This window comes from Rhinopithecus roxellana, chromosome 8, assembly GCF_007565055.1.
Source record: "Rhinopithecus roxellana isolate Shanxi Qingling chromosome 8, ASM756505v1, whole genome shotgun sequence".
In the NCBI taxonomy this organism is placed as follows: domain Eukaryota; kingdom Metazoa; phylum Chordata; class Mammalia; order Primates; family Cercopithecidae; genus Rhinopithecus; species Rhinopithecus roxellana.
In genome coordinates this window covers 1,005,999-1,029,865 of record NC_044556.1, presented here as the reverse complement: position 1 = coordinate 1,029,865, position 23,867 = coordinate 1,005,999, and the positions used below count along the sequence as shown (strand labels likewise).

The following is a 23,867-nucleotide window of genomic DNA, read 5'->3' as shown; positions in this document are numbered from 1 at the left end:
ATCCCCAGAATCTGACCTGGGTAATCCTCAGCGAGGCTGGATTCTTTGTTCTTTGTTCCTGCTCCTAGCCGTCATGTGTCAACCCAGCCCTGGGCTGGCTGGAGGCAGGACTTGAACTTCTGCCAGGTTGTGCAGTCAGAAGCCAGAGACTCCCTTCTCGAAGTCTCCTAATTCTGCACCGAAAAATGGTGCATGGCGTCCTCCCAGCCCATGTGTGGGAGATGTTTGGGTGCAAGGTTGGCCTGCCTGGTCCTCCTTGCCTGACGCCTGAATTCCCAACCTCATGATTTATGTGGCCTTGGCAGGGCAGGGGTAGCTGTAAACGTGGGGTCCCAGAGTCTCTTAGGCCCCAGGTTCAAGCAGGAGATACTGATCCCTGAAGATCCAGTTCCCACTCTGAACTGTGCCACTGACTTGGTTCCTCTTTGCACCCAGCTGCTACCGCCTGCAGGTTTTGGCCGGCTGTCCAGGCAGGGAGGAGGCAGCCAGGCCTATGGCCTATGGGGATTGGCTACCCCTGACTGGCCATCCCAGCCCAGCCTTGCCTAGGTCAGGGGCCAGGTACAAAGAAGCCCCAGGAGGAGGGAAGAGGAAGTTGTGTGGGACAAGCTGCTCCCGACAGAAGGTGCCAGGCTGGAACTGTCGGGGGTGGAGGGTCCTGGTCTGGGAGAGGGAGCGGCACTGCCCATGGCTGGGATGGCTCCAGGGAGCTGGTCCTGGTGGGGCTGATGCGTTCCTGGTAACTGAAACCAAGCCCTTGGCAGCCTGTAGTGATTCAGGCTGGGCCTTTCGGGACTCTAAGGCTTCCTGTCTCTCTTTCTCTCTCCCTTCTCTCTTCTTTACGTCTTCTCTCTCCACCTCTTCTCCTGGCTGTTGCTGGGTTTCCCTCTCTGCTTTCAGCCCTTGTTTTGTCATCTCTGAGCTCTCCCTGCCTCCAGCACCTCCCGTCCCTGTCCCTGTCCAATGTCCCCGAAGCTCCCTGGGCTCTTTTCTGGGCCTCAGGACTTTACCCTCCATCCCGTCTGCCCTGCAGGATGGTGACGCTGAGCTTGTCCTGGCTGGGCCTCGGGCCGGTGGCAGCGTCCCCGTGGCTGCTCCTACTGCTGGTCGGGGCCTCCTGGCTCCTGGCCCGCGTCCTGGCCTGGACCTACGCCTTCTATGAGAACTGCCGCCGCCTCCGGTGTTTCCGGCAGCCCCCCAAACGGAACAGGTTTTGGGGTCACCTGAGCATGGTGAGTGTGGCAGCAGGACGGGTCTGGCGTCTCAGGGTGGATGGACTTGTAGAGGGGCAGGAATAGGGCTCAGGGAGCTGGATATTGAGGGTGGGTTTGGGTCTGGGACATCAGAGGAGTGAGGGAGACCGAGGGGAGCCCCTCTTCTCTCACTGACCCAACCAGATTCATTCCTCCTCTCTGTCCACTCCATGGCCCCAGGACTTTTTCTTTCTCTCTTTTCCCCACCCTAAGCCTGCTTTGGCTCAAGTTCCTGCCTGTCTTCCCCACGTTAATGCATCCTTGTTCTACTTGGGGCTTCTAGGTGGACTGCACAGAGCAGGTACACCCTGGCTGGCCATAATCTTTTTTTTTTTTTTTTTTTTTTGAGGCCGGGTCTCGCTCTGTCACCCAGGCTGTGGTGCATTCATACCTCACTGCAGCCTTGACCTCCTGGGCTTAACCTATCTTCCCATCTCAGCCTCCCCAGTAGCTGGGACTATAGTTGTGCACCAACAGACCTGCTAGTTTTTTTGATTTTTTGTAGAGACAGCGTCTCACTATGTTGCCCAGAGTGGTCTCAAACTGCTGGTCTCAAGGAGTCCTCCCATCTCGGCCTCCCAAAGTGCTGGGATTACAGGCTTGAGGCACCGTGCCCAGCCTCTTTCTGTTTTTAAAAGGAAACCATTGATAAAAATTACAGACAAAAGCACACAAATTACACTTACAAATCCATTAGAGATACTATCAATTGGCTAACAGGCAAAAGTTTTGCATAGGCAGTTTGAATAAATAGAGACAGAGATTATTGACGAATTTAAGAAAATCTATGCAATCTCATAATCAATAAAGACAATTTCAGATGTTACTTTTTTTTTCTTTTTTGAGACAGGGTCTCATTGTGTCACCTAGGCTGGAGTGCAGTGGCGTTATCTCGGCTCACTGCAGCCTCCACCTCCTGGGTTCAAACGATCCTCCTGCCTCAGTCTCCCTAATAGCTGGGACTAAAGGCATGTACCACCATGCCTGGCAAATTTTGTATGTGTATATATATATTTTTCCGAGACGGAGTTTTGCTTTGTCACCAAGGCTGGAGTGTAGTGGCATGATCTCGGCTCAGTGCAACCTCTGCCTCCCGGGTTTAAGTGATTCTCCTGCCTCAGCCTCCAGAGTAATTGGGATTACAGGCCCTTACCACCACACCCAGCTAATTAAAAAAAATTTTTTTTTGTAATTTTAGTAGAGATGGGGTTTCACCATGTTGGCCAGGCTGGTCTCGAACTCCTGACCTCAGGTGATCCGCCTGCCTCAGCCTCCCAAAGTACTGGGATTAGAGATGTGAGCCATGGCACCCAGCCGAGATGTTACTTCTTGACTATTACATTGATAAAGGCTTTTAAAAAAAACATAGAAGGCTTTCAGTGTGTAATGCTGTCCACCTTCATACAGAGCAGATAGGCGTGTGGATATTTATAAAATTCTTCTTCAAAGTAATTTTGCAGTATATATCAAAAACATCAAACTATACAAATAACTTATTTGGGGGATGCTATATTCAGTTGATAATCAGTTATATGTAACGTAATTACATGAGACTTCCATTGCATTTGTTACGCTAGTGATAAATAGTAAACATGGTTTCAAAACTAGTGAACTAATTATGGTAAAGCCATATGAACCACTGCAAGTTCCCTGAGAGCAAAAGTGATTTCACCCACCCTATTCCCTGCTCTATCACCTGAATGTAGAATGGACACCATCTACCTTGAATAACGATTTGTGGAATGAATTGGCAGGATGTGAAAACATTAATAATTATGCTTGTGAAGACTGATGGAAGAATAATTAAAACATCAAGCTACATGAAAACATGATACAGATTTTATAGAATGAGATCTCAGGTTTTAAAATTTGTCATTGGAGTTTAAGTAAAAAGATGAGATGGCCGGTGCAGTGGCTCACGCCTGTAATCCCAGCATTTTGGGAGGCCGAGGCAGGTGGATCACCTGAGGTCAGGAGTTCGAAACCAGCCTGGCCCACGTGGTGAAACCCCGTCTCTATTAAAAATACAAAGATCAGTCAAGTGTGCTGATGGGTGCCTATAATCTCAGATACTCTGGAGGCTGAGGCAGGAGAATCGCTTGAACCCGGGAGGCAGTGTCCAAAGCCTGCGGGCCCTTTCTTGCCCAGCTTGCGTGTTGATCCTGTAGGACCCAAGGTCCTGTGGCTCTAGATGCCCTTGGTCATCTTTTATTACTTTCACTTATTTACCAACCTCCATTCTTGGGATCCTTGGAGAGACTCAGGTGAGTTTCTACCTTGGAGGCACCCCCAATCTTGTGGCCACAGAAATAGACTGAGACACTCCACATCCTCTGTGGTCAGGGCTGGCTTGAAGGAGAGATGGACTGTGGGACCCTTGAGGGGAATCAGGTTTTCTGCCATTGGGGCAGGCAGGCAGGCTTCCTGGAGGAGGGGTTTTTGGAAGTGGGTCTGGAACGATGAGTAGGAATTTTTTAAGCAAAGAAGAGAAAGAGAAAGATAGTTTTGTGTGGAGGTTGGGCCCACTCGAAGACTTGGAGGTGAGAGAGCAAGCACCTGGCTTTTGAGCAGCAAGATAGAGTTTGGTGCCACCAGAGCAATCAGGGTGAGAGGCAGAGGAAAGAGGGAGAGGAGGAGATTGATTCTGAGAACCATAGGGAGCCATGGAGGGTGTGTGAACAGGAGAGGGGAATTATCAGCTGCCTGCCTCCTTCCCTTGCCCTACCTGGTTTCTCCCCGCCCCACCTTTTTTTAAAAGCTCCTTTCTATAGCACCCCTTGCAGAAGTATCTGCAATTCAGGTTTTGCTTCTAGAGAGTCCACACTAAGACAGTGTCTTTTGATTCTCCAGTCCCTCCTCTCCCACTCACCTGCTACTTCTGCTCTTGTTCCCTGACTGGTTTCTACCCATTTTCTTCCACTTCCTTCTGGATCTTTCTGGGTATCTCCTTCAGTCTTTCCCAGCTGGCTCCAGCCTGGGCACAGGTGTGGGAGTGATGGGAGTATGAGACAGAACATTCTCCCATGAACTGAAATTCAGGGCTATCCTTGGGGTGGGACGTGGAGCCTGGTCTGGGGTGGTGCAGCCAGGCTTGGGAGAAGGGCTGTGTCTACATCTGCCCCCTGCTAGCTTGCTGCAAAGCTGGGGGTACCTACCTAAAGCTAGGGGCAGGAGGCTGTGCTGGGACTGGGAGACAGGAGAGAAAGTTCAATGGACTGCGATTAGTTATGAATTTGGGATAAATAGCAAGTGGGGTGAACGATCAAGTTTTGGTGGGGAGAGACAGGGAGAGAGAGATGGAGAGTTGGACTTGGGAGAAACAGAGATAGGGAAAAAGATGCACACACAGAGACAGAGAGAGAAACAGTGAGAGACAGAGTGAAGGAGAGAGAGAGGAGAGGGAGAGAAAGACACAGAAAAAGGAACACATAAACAGAAAGTAAAAGAAACACATACACGCACATATCTATATCTGTCATTGACCATGTCTGTCATCTACGTAGCCATCACTCATACATCTCTCTCATCTATACCTGTCCCTCTTATCTCTCTATCCATGTATCCTATTTATCATGTATGGATTAGTCACCTACCTTTCTCTTTCTCTCATCTGTCTGTCTGTCCTATTACCTACCTACCTACCTACCTACTACCTATCCATTCATCCATCCTATCTGTGCATCCATACATCTATCCTGTTATCTACCTACCTACTTATATACCTACCTAGTACCTACCTACCTATCTACCTACATACCTACCTTCCTACTTACCTATCCATCCATCCATCCCTCCTATCTGTGCATCCATCCATGTATCCTATTATCTATCTATCTATCTATCTATCTATCTATCTATCTATCTATCTATCTACTTTTTTTTCAAGATGGAGTCTCGCTCTGTCGCCCAGGCTGGAGTGTGGTGGCATGATCTTGGTTCACTGCAACCTCCACATCCCGGGTTCAAGCGATTCTCCTGCCTCAGCCTCCCTAGTAGCTGGGATTACAGGCACGTGCCATGACAACCAGCTAATTTTTGTATCTTTAGTAGATACAGGGTTTCACCATATTGGTCAGGATGGTCTTGAACTCATGACCTCGTAATCCACCCACCTCAGCCTCCCAAAGTGCTGGGAATACATGCATTAGTCACCACACCCGGCCTGTCTATCTGTCTTCTATCTATCTGCTTGTATATCTACCGACTGACCAAACTACCTATCCATATATCCATCCATCCATCCATCCATCCATCCATCCATCCATCCATCCATCCATCGATCCATCCATCCAACCATCCATCCATCCTATCTGTGTGTCCATCTGTCTATTGAATCTATTTATCTATCTATCTACCTACCTACCTATCATCTTCCTCCCTCCCTCCCTCCCCACTTACCTACTGATCCATCCGTGCATCCGCCCATCCTATCTGTGGGTCCATCCGACCATCTATCTTATTATCTATCTCACTATCTTATTATCTATCTGTCTGTCTGTCTGTCTATCTATCCAACTCCATCCCTTACTCCCTGTCCACCTACTTACCAATCCATCCATGCATCCACCCATCCTATCTGTGGGCCCATCCAACCATCTATCTTATTATCTATCTATCTATCTATCTATCTATCTATCTATCTATCTATCTATCCATCCATCCATCCATCCATCCATCCATCCATCCATCCATCCATGCATCCATCCATCATCTACGTATCTATCTAGAGAAAGACACAGAGAGAGGAAGAGAGTGTGGGAACAGAGAAGCACATAGACACAGACACAGGAAGAGGGCTGTGTCTCAGGTCAAAGGGCTGAGTAGTTTGGGGTTGTGTGGTGGGTAGGGGGGTGCAATGGGCAGTGGTAGCATCTGAGGCCCCCTGCAGGCCTGTTGTCAGCCTTGTCTATCCCCAGCTGCAGGGCAATGAGGAAGACATGAGGCTGATAGAGGATCTGGGCCACCAGTTCCATGATGTCCAACTCTGGTGGCTTGGGCCTTTCTACCCTGTCCTGCATCTCGTCCACCCAACGTTTGCTGCCCCTGTGCTCCAGGCTTCAGGTATCTTTCTCAGGAGGCTATGCTGCAGCTTCTTCCCTGCCTCTGCTCCCAGCCCTTCCAACCCTTGGACAGGCCATGCTGAGCAGAAAAATGGGCACATCCAAAAGAGACCATGGCTCTGCACTAACCTGCTGGGTGACTCTGGGCAGGTCCCTGGTGCTCTCTGGCTGCTGAGGCTTCTTTTAGTTGTGAGTGAAGAAAACTCAACCCTGTGTGGTCTAAGCAAAGAAAGAGAATGCATTGACTGTAAAGTAAAAGTCAGGAAGTAAAAGTGAAGTCCAGGAAGGGTGGTCTTCAGGCATAGCTGGATCCAGGCCTTCATAATGCCAGTCTTCATCTCTTAGCTCTGTATCCCTCTGTGATGGTTTCACTCTCATGCTGTTACAGATAAGTCCCAGAAGCTCAACCCCCATGGAAAATTCCATGTAATTCCAGGAAAATTTCCAGGATTCCCCTCAATTGGCCTGGCCTGGGTCATAGAACCAATTTCTTATCCAGTCACCGCAGCTTGATTGCATAGGTTTAGGGTCATATGCTCAGCTCTGGAGCTCTGGAGCAGGGGATGAGAGTCTTCTCAACGACTTGGATTGAGAGTGGGGAAGGCATGAGGAGGATGGATGCTGGACAGGCAGATACCACCATTCACTAGACATCCATTCACCAGCCTCCTTGTGAGATAGGCATTTCCTGAGTAAGAAAACTGAGGTACAGAGAGGCGCAATGACTTCTCAAGGTCACATAGCATATCGAGGCCTCCCTCTTAGTTCTTTTTTAAAATTTTTTTGAGACAGGGCCTCACTCATTAATGCTTAGTGTGGAGTGTGGCAGGATACTGAGGAAGCCTAAATCAAGCCTAGGTTACACGTGGGACGCTAATAGGACCAGATTTAAATCCTATCTGGGGCCCATCTGTAGTGCACGTGGAATTCATTTTAGACTCTCAGGTCCATGTCTGAGCATGTCACATCAGGACAGGTCATGTATACTGTGTCCATGTCAGAACATGTTAACGCGTCTCAGGCTATGCCACATATTTCAGGTCCATGTCAAAAGATGTCAGAGAGTACTGGGCAGACAGGATGTCCTCGTCCTAAGATTTTTTTTTTTTTTTTTTTTTTTTTTTTAATGGAGACGGCATCTCGCTCTATCTTCCAGCCTGGAGTGCAGTAGAATGATCTTGGCTCACTGCAACCTCTGCCTCCCCACTTCAAGCTATTCTCCTGCCTCAGCCTCCCGAGTAGCTGGGACTATAAGCACCCGTCACCCCGCCCAGCTAATGTTTTTGTACTTTTTAGTAGAGATGGGGTTTCACCGTGTTGCCCAGGCTGGTTTTGAGCTCCTGAGCTCAGGCAATTCGCCGCCTCAGCCTCCCAAAGTGCTAGGATTACAGGTGTGATCCACCGTGCCTGGCGAGGGTGTCCTAGGTCTCTGTAAAGGCATTTTGTAGAGCGTTGAGCCATGCTCAGGTATTGCAGAACATGTTGGATCATGTAGGAGCCATGCCAAGGCATGCTGGGGTGTGCTGTGCCATGTTGGGCTGTGTCATTATTGTACTGCACCACTGCAGCCTGGTCTGGTCCCCACTCTCCTCCTCTGTCTTCCCTCCTTCCTTTGCCCTTGACCCTGTTCCTGAGTTACTGGACCTGGAGGGTGGAAGTGCAAACCCCTGGCTTGGAGCCTCCCCCTACACTCAAAGTCCCTCCCCTGCCCCTCTCCATAACCCCTGATGTTCCTTATTCATGTCAGTTGCTGTTGCTCCCAAGGATATGAGTGGCTATCGCTCCGTGAAGCTCTGGCTGGGTGAGTAACTAGAAGAGTGGGGATGGGGACAACCTTCTGGGGCCGGGGGAAGGTGCTATCCTTGCCCATTGCCCTTGGCTGCCTCTACTAGGGGATGGGCTCCTGATTAGTGCCGGTGACAAGTGGAGATGGCACCGCCACCTGCTGACACCCGCCTTCCACTTCAAAATCCTGAAGCCCTATGTGAAGATTTTCAGTAACAGCGCGAACATCATGCACGTGAGTGCCACAAAGCCGGGTCCCCTCTGGGGCCTTGGGAAAGGAGAAGTGACCTCAGGCAGATCTGGTCTGAAATGCTGGCTCTGTTGGGTGGCTTTGATGCCATAGCTTTTCCTCCCCAGTCCTTGGTTTCTTCATGTGTAAAATGGGGATAATAATTTCTCCTGAAAAGGTGGTCAAGATCACGTACTGAAGTCACGTTCTTGGCACATAGTAGGCGTTCAGAAGGCATTAATTACTAGTCTCCCTCACAGAAGCCTTGCAAACTAAAGGCAGTTATGATGAAATTTGGATAATGGCAGGGTGCGGTGGCTCACGCCTGTAATCCCAGCACTTTTGAGGCCGAGATGGGTGGGTTACTTGAGTCCAGGAGATTGAGGCCAGCCTGGCCAACATGGTGAAACCCCATGTCTACTAAAAATACAAAAAAAAAAAAAAAAAAAAAAAAAAATTAGCCAGGTATGGTGGCACATGCCTGTAACCCCAGCTACTTGTGAGGCAGAGGCAGGAGAATTGCTTGAATCCAGGAGGCAAAGGTTGCAGTGAATCGAGATTATGCCACTGCACTCCTGCCTGGGTGAGAGAGTGAGACTACATTTAAGAGAAAAAATTCACATAGCTGTTTCTGCATAGCAGACTACTTTAAAACTCACTGGCCTCGGTGTTCCAAGCAGACACTTCCATTTGTCCCTTATTTTCCAGGAGGCTAGCCTAGGTTCACTACCGCAGTGGAGTCTGAGTTTCAAGAGAGTGAGCAGAAACATTTTAGTACCTCCTGATGCTAGTTCAGAAGTAGCACACTAGCATTTTTACCACATTCTCCTGGTGAAAGCCAGTTTCAAGACCAGCTCAAATTCAAGAAATGGAGACTCAGGTTCTGCCTGCAAATGGAAGGAGGTGCCAAGTCTCATCGCCAAGGATGAGGGGCAAAAAGTGGGGGACATTTCTGTAATCACTTGCCTCTGTGCTAATGATGAGGATGATAATGACAGGTAACATTTATTGAGCACTTACTGTGTAGCAGAAACTATATGCCAATTCCATGATCTATGTTGTCTAATTCAATATTCACAATGCTATGAGGTAGAGATGCTCATAATTGCCACATTATGGATGAAGAAACTGTGGGTCAGAGAGATTAGGGAGCTTGCCTAAGTTTACAGTTAGGAAGTGAGCTAAAAGTGGTGCAGAAGGGGTTCTAACCTGGTTATCTGGCACCAAAGCAGATCATTTTTTTTTTTTTGAGATGGAGTCTCACTCTGTCATCAGGCTGGAGTGCAGTGGCATCATCTCGGCTCACCGCAACCTCTGCTTCCTGGTTTCAAGTGATTCTCTTGCGTCAGCCTCCTGAGTACCTGGGATTACAGGTGCCTGCCATCACACCCAGCTAGTTTTTGTGTTTTTTAGTTGAGATGGGATTTCACCATGTTGGCCAGGATGGTTTCGATCTCCTGACCTCATGATTTGCCCATCTCACCTTCCAAAGTGTTGGGATTAGAGGTGTGAGCCGCTGTGCCCAACCCAAAGCAGATAATCTTAACTATTACTGAAGATTTGACAGAGGGACCTAAAGAGGACAGTGGGTTGACTAAGGGTGCATAGGCAAGGAGCAGAGCTGGAACTTGGACCCAGGTCACCTGACCCCCAGACTTGGACCTTCATGTCCTAATAGTAACAGCTTCTGTCCCTCACAAGCTTGGTCCTCCTTGGGGATGGATACCTGGGGAAGAGGACTAGAAGATGGTTCTGAGGGAATCCATTCTGCAGGTTGGGGATGGGAAGGGACTCAGGGGAACCAGGGCTCAGTTCTGGCTCTGTCCCCTTCTCGGTCCAGGCCAAATGGCAACGCCTGGCCCTGGAGGGCAGTGCCCGTCTGGACATGTTTGCGCACATCAGCCTGATGACCTTGGACAGTCTGCAGAAATGCGTCTTCAGCTTTGACAGCCATTGTCAGGAGTGAGTTCTTCCCCAGGACCTGGGATCTTGGCCATGGACCTATGGGAGTAGGTTGGGGAGAGAGGACTGATCAGGGCATCTGGAAGTGCCTTCTTGGAGAAAATGAGTCAGAATTGAGCATGGAAGTCCAGGGAAGGGGATAAGAAAGATCAGTTCTCCAGGTAGGTAGAACTGTTTGGGTAATGGCAAGGAGGCTAGGATGAGCAGAAGCACGTCCAATAGCCATCAAGGGGACACCTTGGAAATGAGATTGGAGGGGTCAGCAGTAGCTATAACTTAAGGACATTGAAAAGCCATGCAAAGGGGTATGAGCTTTATCCAAGGCTCCCAGGGAGTCACGGGAGGTGTTTAAGACGATGAGGGTCATGGTCAGTCCTGAGCTTGCACGTTTGACTCTGTGGAAGATTGACTGTTATGTAGACACAGGAAGCAAGGAGACCATGGAGAGGAAGAGGCCAGAGGTTGGTGGAGAAAATGGGGCACATTTGAGAGAAACCAAGGAGAAACAGGCAGGAGCAGATGTTGCGTAAGAGGGTGGGAAGATGCCCATGATGGCCAAGCTGTGCCCTGGGGATCCGGGACAGGAGGCAGCTCACAGAGTGGGAGGTGGAGAGTGAAGTGTGCTTGCAGGGCACCCTTTTCTGCATGGAATGTGGTCCTGGGATTCTGGCTAGAAGGTGCTCCCAGGCTTTCATATGTGTTTAGAAGCTGCTTCCTCTCCCTGGCCTGACCCTGCAGGAAGCCCAGCGAATATATTGATGCCATCTTAGAGCTCAGTGCCCTCATCGTGAAACGGAACCAGCACATGTTTCTGCAAGCGGACTTCTTGTACTTCCTCACTCCCAATGGGCGACGCTTCCGCAGGGCCTGTGACATAGTGCACAACTTCACAGATGCCGTCATCCAGGAGCGGCGCCGCACTCTCACTAGCCAGGGTGTTGATGACTTTCTGCAGGCCAAGGTCAAGTCCAAGACGTTGGACTTCATTGATGTGCTCTTGCTGGCCAAGGTGGGCTTCTCTGGGATCTGAATTTCAGAAGTAGAATGGACCTTGATGTGAAATGTCAGATCCATGAACTTGGACTTGATCCAGAGGGCACTGGGGAGCCATGGAAGGTGCTTGAGGAAAGGAGGGACAAGTAAGATACATTTTAGAGGTGACTCTGGAGAAGACTTCCTAGGAGGAGCAAACAGGAGGCAAGAGACTAGGAAAGAGTCCTGCTAGGCAGGTCTAGTGATGATAAGGGAGGAATCTTGCCTGGAATATGGATCTTCATGAACTGTTTTAGTTTAGACTGAGGCGCCTTCTTGGCTGGTGTGATTTAGAGGTCTTGTCTTGTCTCCAGGATGAAAATGGAAAGGAGTTGTCAGATGAGGACATAAGAGCAGAGGCTGACACCTTCATGTTTGGGGGTGAGGGTCCCAGGGTGTGATGTCACTAGGGGTAAGAGTGTCTCCATTCCAGGGATGTGGTGGGTGGACCCTGGATCACCCCATCCCATCTTCCTTCCCCACTTCCTCCTGAGGGCCTCGATGCATGGGTGCTGTCCACCCTTTGGTGCTGAAGCAGCCCAGAGACCCAAGCTTACCTGGCTGCCCCTCAGGCCATGACACCACGGCCAGTGGTCTCTCCTGGGTCCTGTACAACCTCGCGAGGCACCCGGAATGTCAGGAGCGCTGCCGACAGGAGGTGCGAGAGCTCCTGAAGAACCGTGATCCTAAAGAGATTGAATGGTGAGTGCAGGTTCTCATGTCCTGTTTCTGAGTCCCTGTTATTGGTTTAGTTCTTCAGGTGGGAAAGGGAGAGGGTCTTATTGGTGCTTGTGCTATTACTGCCTAGTGGGAATAGGTGCAGAGCTCAGAAACAGGGCCTGGTACTCAGGGCCTGGTACTCAGCCTGGAGCAAGGGAGAAGTTGTGGGATTTTTGCCTTTACTATGTATTACAATTAAAATCATTCTTTTTTATTTTCTTTCTTTCTTTTTCTTTTCTTTTCTTTTCTTTTTTTTTTTTTTTTTTTTTTTGAGACAGAGTCTCACTCTGTCTTCCAGGCTTGAGTGCAGTGGCATGATCTCCGCTGACTGTAACCTCTGCCTCCCGGGTTCAAGATACTCTACTGCCTCAGCCTTCTGTGCAGCTGGGATTACAGGTGTCTGCCAATATGCCCAGCTAATTTTTGTATTTTTAATAGAGACGGGGTTTCACTATGTTGGCCAGGCTGGTCTCGAAGTCCTAACCTTGTGGCTAGCCTGCCTCGGCCTCCCAAAGTGCTGGGATTACAAGCATGTGCCACCACACCCGGCCGCTTTATCTTTTGCAAAGTATTTTATTTCATTTTTATGCTATACCTTTGTAATAGATCATAATACGTGGTAGATTGGATTTATCTTCTTCAATCTTTCATTTTAATTTTATCTTTTTTTCTTTGAGAGATGGGATCTCACTCTATAGCCCAGGCTGGAGTGCATTGGTGTCATCACAGCTCACTGCAGCCTTGAACTCCTGGGCACAAGGGATCCTGACACGTCAGTCTCCTCAGTAGCTGGGACCACAGGCACGCACCACCATGCCTGGTGGATCTTTTATTCTTAAATTGACCTAGGTTTTGATGAACTTTAATTCTTCCAATTAGAATAAGATGGTTAAGTTCCTACAAAATGAAAAGCTAGATTTTTATTGTATTGCTTTGAATATGTTGATTAATTTATAAAGAAAGGGCACCTTCGCAATATTAAGCCATCTCATTCTAGAGTATGGAGGGAATCTTATTAAAACAATTTCATAATCTTTATGGTGATTTCCCCTCATCTTTTTTAGCATATTATATTATATTATATTATATTATATTATATTATATTATATTATATTATGAAGGGGTGGCCTGCCCCTCCACACCCGTGGGTGCTTCTCGTTAGGTGGAACGAGAGACTTGAGAAAAAGCATAATACACAGAGACAAAGTATAGAGAAAGAAAAGCGGGGCCCAGGGGACCGGTGCTGTGCTTACAGAGGACCCACACCGGCACCGGTCCCTGAGTTCCCTCAGTATTTATTGCTCAAAAGATAAGGGAGTAAATCCGCAGTAAGACATACAGATACACGGAGATGTTCCATTTACCCAGGGACGGGCAGGAGACAGATGTTTTTCTTTTACTGAGATTTAAGAGAATGGTACTGACCTTCAACCACAAGCAGGCTTTAAGCATTTGCCTAACAAAGCACATTCCTTACAGCCCAAAATCTTTTCAACTTTAATTACCACAGCGATGTCTCTAGCAAGGACAAGATTGGGGGTAGAGTCACAGATTAACAGCATCTCAAATACAGAGCCAAATGGAGTCTCTTAAATTTACTTCTTTCTATATAAACACAGTAACAAGCTGACCTCTCTTTTCCCCACAATATTATATTATATTATATTATTAATTTGAGACAGGGTCTTGCTCTGTCACCCAGGGTGGAGTGCTGTGGCATGGTCTCTGCTCCCTGTAGCCTCTGCCTCCCAGGTTCAAGTGACTCTTGTGCCTCAACCTCTTGAGTAGCTGGGATTACAGGCCTATGTCACCACACCCAGCTAATTTTTTCATTGTTAATAGAGATGGAGTTTTGCTATGTTGGCCAGGGTGGTCTTGAACTCTTGGCCTCAAGTAATCAACCCGCCTCAGCTTTCCAAAGTGCTAGAATTACAGGCATAAGTCACGGCACCCGGCCCCATTATATAATTTTAAACATTTTTTAATGCAAATAGGTTAACACTTTTAAGGAGACCCTCTATGTGTTGTGTTTTGCTTAGAAATGCTTCTAAAAGTACCATATCAAGTTTTCTTCTAATACTTTTGTGACTTTGGTTTTCTCGTGCTTAAATCCTTGATTCTTCTGGAATTCGTTTTGTTACTGGATTTAGGGTGAGAGGGAGGTTGGAACCGCCTTTTCAAAAATTATAACTGAGGAAATTATGACAGTGAAAGAGATAAGACCTAGTCGACTCCATCATCCTTCTAACCTTTAAGCTGTCCTTATTCATTCCTGGGCATAGGCTGAACTAACTTTGGGAAGGGATTCAGTTCATGGTTTGAGTTTGAAACAAAATTGAATATAGCCCTTTCGCGAAAGACCCCCTGTCTTGATAAATCGGCTCTTTCTAGGCAGCGAGCAAGGTGAATCCACCGGGTGGTTACAAGTTGGTGCGAGGGTTTCTCTGGGCAGCAGGAAGGCTGTGTTTGCTCCCTGGATAATTGTTGGATGTTTCCTTAGGGATGACCTGGCGCAGTTGCCCTTCCTGACCATGTGCCTGAAGGAGAGCCTGCGGCTGCATTCCCCAGTCTCCAGGATCCACCGTTGCTGCACCCAGGACGTGGTACTCCCGGATGGCCGGGTCATCCCCAAAGGTGCCCACAGTTGGGCAGGCAGGGAGGGCTTTGGGCAGGGTGGAGGTCCCATCGTGTGGTGGGGATCCTTGTCCTGACTGCACCTCCTCCCGGACAGGAAACACTTGCACCGTCAGCATCTTTGGGATCCATCACAACCCTTCAATCTGGCCGGACCCTGAGGTGCTACCACTTCCCCCTTCTCCATCCCTGGGGCTTGGTCAGGGGAGAAATCTTGTCCCGGGGAAGCAGATACTCCCTCTCTACTCCACCCACATCTGTTTTTTTTTTTTTTTTTTTTTTTTTTTTTTTTTTTTTTTTTTTTTGAGATGAAGAGTTGCTCTTGTCGCCCAGGCTGGAGTGCAATGGAGAGATCTCGGCTTACTGCAACCTCCGCCTCCCGGGTTCAAGCAATTCTCCTGCCTCAGCCTCCTGAGTAGCTGGGATTACAGGCGCCCACCACCACGCCTGGCTAATTTTGTATTTCTAGCAGAGACGGGGTTTCTCCATGTTGGTTAGGTTCATCTCTAACTCCCAACCTCATGAGATTCGCCCCTCAGCCTCCCAAAGTGCTGGGAGTACAGGCGTGAGTCACCGCCCCCGGCTTCACATCTGTCTTATATGGGGGTGGCTGGGTGTCCTGAGAGGCCCCCACCCAACAGCTCTAACTCGCTCACTCCCCAGGTCTATGACCCCTTTCGCTTCGACCCAGAAAATCTCCAGAAGAGATCACCTCTGGCTTTTATTCCCTTTTCGGCAGGGCCCAGGTGAGGCTCAGGGGATTCTGAGGTGGGCATGGGGTGAGGGTGCCATAGGTGGAGACAAGGTCTGACGTGGGGCCACGTGTTTCAGGGAGTCTAGGGTTTGAATAAGATCCCAGGAAAAGTGGGTGTGTGTTCTCAGACTTCCCCACTCCTGTATCTGCTGGTCTGATTTGGAGGCCGGAGTCTAGGCCAAGCTCGGGGGATATGCAAGCCCACATGGGGGTCCCAGGCACGGGGTCCCTCTCTCTGCCCCTCAATCGGATCTGGGTGGGGTTGGGAGTCCCAGGCCAGGTTCCCGGCGCGATGGGGCCGGGATGGCTGTCCTGGGCACAGAGTCCCCACCCCCTCCCCCAGGAACTGCATCGGCCAGACATTCGCCATGGCTGAGATGAAGGTGGTCCTGGCGCTCACGCTGCTGCGCTTCCGCATCCTGCCTGACCTCGCGGAGCCCCGCAGGAAGTCAGAGTTGATCCTGCGCGCTGAGGACGGACTTTGGCTACGGATGGAGCCCCTGAGCGCGAACCCGCAGTGAGCCACCACTCTGAGGTCTCAGAGCCCCTGCGCCCTCAGGTCTCCTTGCAGATTCCGGGGAATCAATCTGTGCCTGAGTCCCACAGCCAGCCAGCAGGGGGCGCTGGAGGACTGCAGGGATCCAGGGCCTGGCTGGGAGGGGGCGGAGTGTCTCTGAGCCAAGACCCTGACAGCCCCTCTGGGTGAGCACGGTGGAGCGGCGCTACATCCGTACTCGGCAATCTCAATTCTCATTTCCTAACACATCCAGTTATTTTTTTTCTGCTCACCTTAGGGTTCTTCACTGTTTTCATTGTTCTTAAATGACTGTCCTTATTAAACAATAATAAGCCTGGTTGGTTTACAGTGTGTCTGAGCATTGAAAGTGTCTGTATCTATTACAATGACTGTCATTTTTGTCATGGGGTCAGTGTTTCGGTCATCTTTGCCTGGTATTGGCTGCCATATTTGCATATTTGAAATGATATTGGTAGGATTTAAAGAAGGCAGCCTTCTTTCTCTTTCTCTCTCTCTCTCTCTCTTTTTTTTTTTTTTTTTTTTGAGACGGAGTCTTGTTCTGTCGCCCAGGCTGGAGTGCAGTGGCACAATCTCAGTTCACTGCAACCTCCGCTCCTTGGTTCAAGCAATTCTCCTGCCTCAGCCTCCCAAGTAGCTGGGATTACAGGTGACTGCCACCACCCCTGGCTAATTTTTGTATTTTTATTTTATTATCTTTTTGGAGACGGAGTCTTACTCTGTCACCCTCGCTGGAGTGCAGTGGTGCGATCCCAGCTCACTGCAAGTTGCACTTCCCGGGTTCACACCATTTTCCTGCCTCAGCCTCCCGAGTAGCTGGGACTACAGGCACCCGCCACCATATCCAGCTAATTTTTTGTATTTTTAGTAGAAATGGGGTTTCGCCATGCAGACTGGCCTCGAACTCCCGACCTCAAGTGATCAGCCTGCCTTGGCCTCTTAAGGTGCTGGGATTAACAGGTGTGAGCCACTGCGCCCAGCCACAAGAAGGCAGCTTTCTCTAGGGAGCAGTCTTTGGAGGACAGCTGGTTGAGGTTCATGTTTAATGACGCTCTAGGCTTGTGGTGACCAAGGTCACCCAGGTGGTTTAAATATAAGCTGAAATCACACTTGCACGCTGTTTTGCTTTATTTTTTTTCTCACCCTGAGAGATGTAGCCCTTTGAAGGCTCCACATATGCAAGGAGGGGCTTTTTACCATTTTCCCTCCTTGTATCACACCTACGCTTAAGGTGTTTTTTTTTTTTTTTTTTTTTTTCTGCAATCACAAAACTGTTGAAACAGAGTTCCGAATTTTCCTGATTTGAGAAATGCCTTCAGAGAGAAGATATAATTTATGTTGGTTTTATCTCTAGGTTTCTGTTTTTATTTGAATCCTGTTTTTGTGATTTTTCACTGTCTTTTCTTTTTTAAAAAAATTTATTTTATTTTAAGTTCTGGGATACATGTGCAGGACATGCAGGTTTGTTACGTAGGTGAATGTGTGCCATGGTGATTTGCTGCAATGTGATTGCAGCGATGTGATTTGCTGCATGGTGATACCTACCCATCACCTCAGTATTCAGTCCCACCTCCATTAGCTATTTATTCTGATGCTCTCCCTCCTCCTGCCCCCAGCACAGGCTCCAGTGTGTGTTATTTCCCTCCCTGTGTCCATGTGTTCTCATTGTTGAGCTCTCACTTATGAGTGAGAACATGCGGTGTTTGGTTTTCTGTTCCTGCGTTAGTTTTCTGAGGATAATGGTTTCTAGCTCCATCCATGTCCCTGCAAAGGACATGGTCTCGCTCCTTTTTATGACTGCATAATACTCCATGGTGTATATGTACCACATTTTGTTTAACAGTCTATCACTGATAGGCATTTGGGTTGATTCCATGTCTTTGCTATTGTTTCACTGTCATTTCATGTCACTTATTCATATGAAGAATTGAAGAAGCATCCAGTTTTTTTGTTTTTTTTGTTTTTGTTTTTTTTTTGAGACAGAGTCTCACTCTTTTGCCCAGGCTGGAGTGCAGTGGCATGATCTCAGTTCACTGTAACCTCCACCTCCTGGATTCAAGTGATTCTCCTGCCTCAGTCTCCTGAGTAGCTGGGATTATAGGCTCCTGCAACCACACCTGGCTAGTTTTTGTATTTTTAGTAGAGACAGGGTTTCACGATGTTGGCCAGGCTAGTCTCGAACTCCTGACTTGAAGTGATCCACCCGCCTCGGCCTCCCAAATTATTGGGACTACAGGCATGAGCCACTGCGCCTGGCTGCATCCAGCTTTTTAAAAATGCTGGAATTCAGTTCAAATAACTTCACTTGCTGTTAATGGAAGCAACAAGTCCAACACGGGATGTTAAATTTTCATGATTCAGTGATTACTCCACTCTGGGATGCAGTAGAAGTGATAATTGCCATTGAGTTTATAGATTTCCACACCACACAAGCCCACATCAAAATATGAAGCAGAGTACTGCACATCACGGCCGGGTGCAGTGGCTGACGCCTGTAATCCCAGCACTTTAGGAGGCCAAGGTGGGTGAATCACTTCATGTCAGGAGTTTGGGACTAGCCTGGTCAACATATGGAAACCCCATCTCTACTAAAATTGCGAAAATTAGTTGGGCATGGTGGTGCATGCCTGTCATTCCAGCTACTTGGGAGGCTGCGGCAGTAGAACTGCTTGAACCTGGGAGGTGGAGTTTAGATTAAGCTGAGATTATGCCACTGCACTCCAGCCTGAGCAACAGAGTGAGACTCCATCTCAAAAACAAAAAGTAGGTAGTTGGAATTATTTTAAAACAAAACAAGGAGGGCGGAGCAAGATGGCCAAATAGAAACAGCTCCAGTCTCCAGCTCCCAGTGCGAGCAACACAGAAGATGGGTGATTTCTGCATTTTCAACTGAGGTACCAGTACAGTAAGGTACGCTCTAGTGTACCTCCTAGTGAGGTATACTAGGGAGTGCCGGACAATCGGTGCTGGTCAGCTGCTGCAGCCTGACCAGGGAGAGCTGAAGCAGGGAGAGGCATCGCCTCACCTGGGAAGCGCAAGGGGGAAGGGAATCCCTTTTCCTAGCCAGGGGAACTGAGACACACAACACCTGGAAAATCGGGTAACGCCCCCCTCAATACTGCACTTTACCAAGGGTCTTAGCAAACGGCACATGGGGAGATTATATCCCACACCTGGCTAGGAGGGTCCCACGCCCACCGAGCCTCCCTCATTGCTAGCACAGCAGCCTGCAATCTAACTGCAAGGCAGCAGCGAGGCTGGGGGAGGGGCGCCCGCCATTGCTGAGGCTTGAGTAGGTAAACAAAGCCGCTGGGAAGCTCAAACTGGGTGGAGCCCACAGCAGCTCAAGGAGGCCTGCCTGTCTCTGTAGACTCCACCTCTGGGGACAGGGCACAACTAAACAAAAAGCAGCAGAAACCTCTGCAGATGCAAACAACCCTGTCTGACAGCTTTGAAGAGAGCAGTGGATCTCCCAACAGGGAGATTGAGATCTGAGAACGGACAGACTGCCTGCTCAAGTGGGTCCCTGAACCCTGAGTAGCCTAACTGGGAGACATCCCCCACTAGGTGCAGACTGACACCCCACACCTCACACGGCGGGGTACACCCCTGAGATGAAGCTTCCAAAGCAAGAATCAGACAGCAACACTCGCTGTTCAGCAACATTCTATCTTCTGTAGCCTCTGCTGCTGATATCCAGGCAAACAGGATCTGGAGTGGACCTCAAGCAATCTCCAACAGACCTACAGCTAAGGGTCCTGACTGTTAGAAAGAAAACTAACAAACAGGAAGGACACCCACACCAAAACCCCATCAGTACGTCACCATCATCAAAGACCAAAGGAAGATAAAACTGCAAAGATGGGGAAAAAGCAGGGCAGAAAAGCTGGAAATTCAAAAAATAAGAGCGCATCTCCCTCTCCAAAGGAATGCAGCTTATTACCAGCAATGGATCAAAGCTGGACGGAGAATGACTTTAACAAGTTGAGAGAAGAAGGCTTCAGTCCATCAAACTTCTCAGAGCTAAAGGAAGAATTATGTACCCAGTGCAAATAAACTAAAAATCTTGAAAAAAGAATGGAAGAATTGATAACTAGAATAATTAATGCAGAGAAGGCCATAAACAAACTGACAGAGATGAAAACCATGACACGAGAAATACGTGACAAATGCACAAGCTTCAGTAACTGACTCGATCAACTGGAAGAAAGAGTATCAGCGATTGAGGATCAAATGAATGAAATAAAGCTAGAAGAGAAATCTAAAGAAAAAAGAGGAAAAAGAAATGAACAAAGCCTTCAAGAAGTATGAGATTATGTGAAAAGACCAAATCTACATCTGACTGGGGTGCCTGAAAGTGAGGGGGAAAATGGAACCAAGTTGGAAAACACTCTTCAGGATATCATCCAGGAGAACTTCCCCAACCTAGTAAGGCAGGCCAATGTTCAAATTCAGGAAATACAGAGAACGCCACAAAGATACTCCTCGAGAAGAGCAACTCTAAGACACATAATTGTCAGATTCACCAAAGTTGAAATGAAGGAAAAACTGTTAAGGGCAGCCAGAGAGAAAGGTCGGGTTACCCACAAAGGGAAGCCCATCAGACTAACAGCAGACCTCTCAGCAGAAACTCTACAAGCCAGAAGAGAGTGGGGGCCAATATTCAACATTCTTAAAGAAAAGAATTTTAAACCCAGAATTTCATATCCAGCCAAACTAAGTTTCAAAAGTGAAGGAGAAATAAAATCCTTTACAGACAAGCAAATTCTTAGAGATTTTGTCACCACCAGGCCTGCCCTACAAGAGACCCTGAAGGAAGCACTAAACAACTAAACATGGAAAGGAACAACCGGTACCAGCCATTGCAAAAACATGCCAAAATGTAAAGACCATTGATGTTAGGAAGAAACTGCATCAACTAACGAGCAAAATAACCAGCTAATATCACAATGCAGGATCAAGTTCACACATAACAATATTAACTTTAAATGTAAATGGACTAAATGGTCCAATTAAAAGACACAGACTGGCAAATTGGATAGAGTCAAGACCCATCAGTTTGCTGTATTCAGGAGACCCATGTCACATGCAGAGACACACATAGGCTCAAAATAAAGGGATGGAGGAAGATTTACCAAGCAAATGGAGAACAAAAAAAAGCAGGGGTTGCAATCCTAGTCTCTGATAAAACAGACTTTAAACCATCAAAGATGAAAAGAGACAAAGAAGGCCATTACATAATGGTAAAGGGATCAATTCAACAGGAAGAGCTAACTATCCAAAATATATATGCACCCAATACAGGAGCACCCAGATTCATAAAGCAAGTCCTTAGAGACTTACAAAGAGACTTAGACTCCCATACAATAATAATGGGAGACTTCAACACCCCACTGTCAACATTAGACAGATCAACGAGACAGAAAGTTAACAAGGATATCCAGGAATTGAACTCATCTCTGCACCAAGCAGACCTAATAGACATCTATAGAACTCTCCACCCCAAATCAACAGAATATACATTATTCTCAGCACCACATCACACTTATTCCAAAATTGACCACATAATTGGAAGTAAAGCACTCCTCAGCAAATGTACAAGAACAGAAATTATAACAAACTGTCTCTCAGACCACAGTGCAATCAAACTAGAACTCAGGACTAAGAAACTCAATCAAAACCGCTCAACTACATGGAAACTGAACAACCTGCTCCTGAATGACTACTGGGTACATAACGAAATGAAGGCAGAAATAAAGATGTTCTTTGAAGCCAATGAGAGCAAAGATACAACATACCAGAATCTCTGGGACACATTTAAAGCAGTGTGTAGAGGGAAATTTATAGCACTAAATGCCCACAAGAGAAAGCTGGAAAGATCTAAAATTGACACTCTAATATCACAATTAAAAGAACTAGAGAAGCAAGAGCAAACACATTCAAAAGCTAGCAGAAGGCAAGAAACAACTAAGATCAGAGCAGAACTGAAGGAGATAGAGACACAAAAAACCCTCCAAAAAATCAATGAATCCAGGAGTTGGTTTTTTGAAAAGATCAACAAAATTGACAGACCGCTAGCAAGACTAATAAAGAAGAAAAGAGAGAAGAATCAAATAGACACAATAAAAAATGATAAAGGTGATATCATCACCGACCCCACAGAAATACAAACTACCATCAGAGAATACTATAAACACCTCTAGGTAAATAAACTAGAAAATCTAGAAGAAATGGATAATTTCCTGGACACTTACACTCTCCCATGACTAAACCGGGAAGAAGTTGAATCCCTGAATAGACCAATAGCAGGCTCTGAAATTGAGGCAATAATTAATCGCCTACCAACCAAAAAAAGTCCAGGACCAGACGGATTCACAGCCGAATTCTACCAGAGGTACAAGGAGGAGCTGCTACCATTCCTTCTGAAACTATTCCAATCAATAGAAAAAGAGGGAATCCTTCCTAACTCATTTTATGAGGTCAACATCATGCTGATACCAAAGCCTGGCAAAGACTCAACAAAAAAAGAGAATTTTAGACCAATATCCCTGATGAACATCGATGCAAAAATCCTCAATAAAATACTGGCAAACTGAATCCAGCAGCACATCAAAAAGCTTATCCACCATGATCAAGTGGGTTTCATCCCTGGGATGCAAGGCTGGTTCAACATATGCAAATCAATAAACATAATCCAGCATATAAACAGAATCAAAGACAAAAACCACATGATTATCTCAATAGATGCAGAAAAGCCCTTTGACAAAATTCAACAGCCCTTCATGCTAAAAACTCTCAATGAATTCGGTGTTGATGGAACGTATCTCAAAATAATAAGAGCTATTTATGACAAACCCACAGCCAACATCATACTGAATGGGCAAAAACTGGAAGCATTCCCTTTGAAAACTGGCACAAGACAGGGATGCCCTCTCTCGCCATTCCTATTCAACATAGTGTTGGAAGTTCTGGCTAGGGCAATCAGGCAAGAGAAAGAAATAAAGGGTATTCAGTTAGGAAAAGAAGAAGTCAGATTGTCCCTGTTTGCAGATGACATGATTGTATATTTAGAAAACCCCATCATCTCAGCCCAAAATCTCCTTAAGCTGATAAGCAACTTCAGCAAAGTCTCAGGATACAAAATGAATGTGCAAAAATCACAAACATTCTTATACACCAGTAACAGACAAACAGAGAGCCAAATCATGAATGAACTTCCATTCACAATTGCTTCAAAGAGAATAAAATACCTAGGAATCCAACTTACAAGGGATGTAAAGGACCTCTTCAAGGAGAACTACAAACCACTGCTCAGTGAAATAAAAGAGGACACAAACAAATGGAAGAACATACCATGCTCATGGATAAGAAGAATCAATATCGTGAAAATGGCCATACTGCCCAAGGTGATCTATAGATTCAATGCCATCCCCATCAAGCTACCAATGAGTTTCTTCACAGAATTGGAAAAAACTGCTTTAAAGTTCATATGGAACCAAAAAAAGAGCCCGCATTGCCAAGACAATCCTAAGTCAAAAGAACAAAGCTGGAGGCATCATGCTACCTGACTTCAAACTATACTACAAGGCTACAGTAACCAAAACAGCATGGTACTGGTACCAAAACAGAGATATAGACCAATGGAACAGAACAGAGTCCTCGGAAATAATACCACATATCTACAGCCATCTGATCTTTGACAAACCTGAGAAAAACAAGAAATGGGGAAAGGATTCCCTATTTAATAAATGGTGCTGGGAAAATTGGCTAGCCATAAGTAGAAAGCTGAACCGGATCCTTTCCTTACTCCTTATAGAAAAATTAATTCAAGATGGATTAGAGACTTAAATGTTAGACCTAATACCATAAAAATCCTAGAATAAAACCTAGGTAATACCATTCA

At 47.1% G+C, this 23,867-nt stretch overlaps 1 protein-coding gene across 3 annotated transcripts; it reads left to right on the top strand.

Moving 5' to 3' along the window:
* The first annotated feature begins 380 nt into the window (after positions 1-380).
* On the top strand, positions 381-16,289 carry LOC104661137 (cytochrome P450 4F8-like). 3 transcript variants are annotated; one of them, XM_030935288.1, is made up of 13 exons: positions 381-625; positions 1,034-1,232; positions 6,170-6,314; positions 8,061-8,114; positions 8,206-8,333; positions 10,168-10,289; positions 11,028-11,298; positions 11,636-11,702; positions 11,894-12,023; positions 14,542-14,675; positions 14,773-14,837; positions 15,339-15,421; positions 15,773-16,289. In XM_030935288.1, exons 2-13 carry the CDS (start codon positions 1,035-1,037, stop codon positions 15,948-15,950), a joined length of 1,575 nt encoding a protein of 524 aa, XP_030791148.1. In that variant the 5' UTR covers positions 381-625; position 1,034; the 3' UTR covers positions 15,951-16,289. The 3 variants fall into 3 exon arrangements, with proteins under 3 accessions (XP_030791148.1, XP_030791147.1, XP_030791146.1); XM_030935287.1 differs by having other exon boundaries at positions 584-739; positions 6,176-6,314; XM_030935286.1 differs by having other exon boundaries at positions 585-739.
* Positions 16,290-23,867: the final 7,578 nt, after the last annotated feature.

What these genes read in the sequence shown, in the direction of transcription:
- LOC104661137 (XM_030935286.1), top strand. An exon ending in GATCCTAAAGAGATTGAATG is followed by an intron (nt 12,024 to 14,541) that starts GTGAGTGCAGGT and finishes ATGTTTCCTTAG; the next exon opens with GGATGACCTGGCGCAGTTGC. An exon ending in TGGCCGGGTCATCCCCAAAG is followed by an intron (nt 14,676 to 14,772) that starts GTGCCCACAGTT and finishes CCTCCCGGACAG; the next exon opens with GAAACACTTGCACCGTCAGC.